This window comes from Carya illinoinensis, chromosome 6, assembly GCF_018687715.1.
Source record: "Carya illinoinensis cultivar Pawnee chromosome 6, C.illinoinensisPawnee_v1, whole genome shotgun sequence".
NCBI classification, from domain to species: Eukaryota; Viridiplantae; Streptophyta; class Magnoliopsida; order Fagales; family Juglandaceae; genus Carya; species Carya illinoinensis.
The window spans coordinates 8,883,825-8,885,460 of NC_056757.1; the positions used below are offsets into that span (position 1 = coordinate 8,883,825).

At 41.4% G+C, this 1,636-nt stretch overlaps 1 protein-coding gene across 1 annotated transcript; it reads right to left on the bottom strand.

Annotated features, from left to right (window-relative positions):
* Nucleotides 1–211: 211 nt before the first annotated feature.
* LOC122314242 (basic leucine zipper 6-like) lies at nt 212–1,636 on the bottom strand. Its single transcript, XM_043129716.1, has one exon. The coding sequence runs from the start codon at nt 1,015–1,017 to the stop codon at nt 577–579; it is 441 nt and encodes a 146-aa protein (XP_042985650.1). The 5' UTR covers nt 1,018–1,636; the 3' UTR covers nt 212–576.

Genomic DNA, 1,636 nt, shown 5'->3' on the forward strand with positions numbered 1-1,636 from the left:
ATTAATAGATCCTTTATTATGAGATACTCAATAAAATTATTGGTTTAGGGCGATCCTTCAGGGATGCTCAATTTCTATTCCAAAATGAATCTTATCATCAATAATTCATAACAAGTATAAAAATAAATAAATAAAACTTATATATAAACTATGTGAATAAACATAGAATTTTATCAAGTAATAATAAGGAATATAATCTTTAATACTCACCTTAAGGATTGCAAATAATATATTGAAAAACTTAAAATAGAAAACCACTAGCTTCAAAATCAACAGAATCTCATGCCAGATTCTTCCGTTGGGATATGACTCCAATATCTTCGATCGTCAAAATCCCAGTGATCGATAACCCTTTTGAAGCAATGGACAAACAAACACCACTAGTACTTTTATGCAACCAAAATTTATTGGTTTCACAATCGAAACTATTAGCCCGACAAAGCCTCGCGTATATCTCTCAGTTACCCAAATCCACCGGAAACTCACCGAACACTTTCCTAACAAGGACTTGATAATTCGACGGCAACTTCGACTCCCACAGAAAATTGGCCCACGAAGCCCCACGAAAAACTCGATTCAACCTCGCCAATTTGCAAATCTCTGGCAGGTCCAAGGAGGCCAGAACCAAAGCTGTCGCAAAGTGACCTGCGCTGAAAAGGTAGTTGCTTCCGACTGAAGTGTCTGCACCTTCCTCTCCAGCTCAACTGTATAGCGTATCTTCCTTTCCTTTGAATGTGCGGCAGATTGCCTATTAGCTAGGATCCTTTTAGTTCTTTTGGGATCAATTAAAGCAAGCTCCGCAAGTCTATCAGGAACCCGTACTTCTTGCCGAACCTGGACAGGCACACGAAGAAGAGGGTGGCGACGCTGCTTAGTGACAGCTGCACGACGATCGCGAAGAGGATGAACATGGACCAAGACAGACACACTATCCACACATTCGATTGGTCCACGCACATCCGTCGAAGATAGGATCTGAAGCTTTGCAACTTGTCCTGTGCGTGTGAGATGCAGCATGTGAATTTTGTGTTCCCGCTTAGCAAGGCCTCCCTATCCTCGTCTCCCATAGATTTTGTATTCATTTGAATTATTAGAGAGATAGACAAAATAAATTCGGAGAGGGAAAGAACCAAAATCTTATGGGCTATTTATTTGAAGCTATTTCGGTTTCGGTTTCGCGGCTCCTGCAGCAAGTGAACTCAACAATCCGGCAATCAATCCGTGGACATGGAATAATGGGAGAACGAGCACGATCGAGTCGGATTCATGAAGTTTTTACACCGATTGGCTATTGTGAACGGAGGATGCTAGATTGAGCTGAGTTAGAGGCACTCCTTTGGGCCGCTTTCTTTTTGAAATCCAAACCCTCCAAGATCTAGTCCTCAAATCTCAGCTGAAAATTTTGTTAACCATGGCAATTTCATCGTTGCCTATAGATCTGATCACATAACCAAAAAACTTGGCTTTGAGTTTTGACCTCTATTTCCCCAACTGGGTTTTTAGCAACCCAATCGTCCACAGACCAAGATCCTTGGTTGAAGATGGTCTACAGAAAAACCATGACCTTTTTATTCTCGTGTCGATACCCAATGGAATCCGAGTATGTGGGCCATGAGGTTTGGGAGGAATTCGTTTT

Coding starts and splice junctions, on each gene's coding strand:
- LOC122314242 (XM_043129716.1), bottom strand. CDS start 1,017: ATGCTGCATCTCACACGCACAGGACAAGTTGCAAAGCTTCAGATCCTA.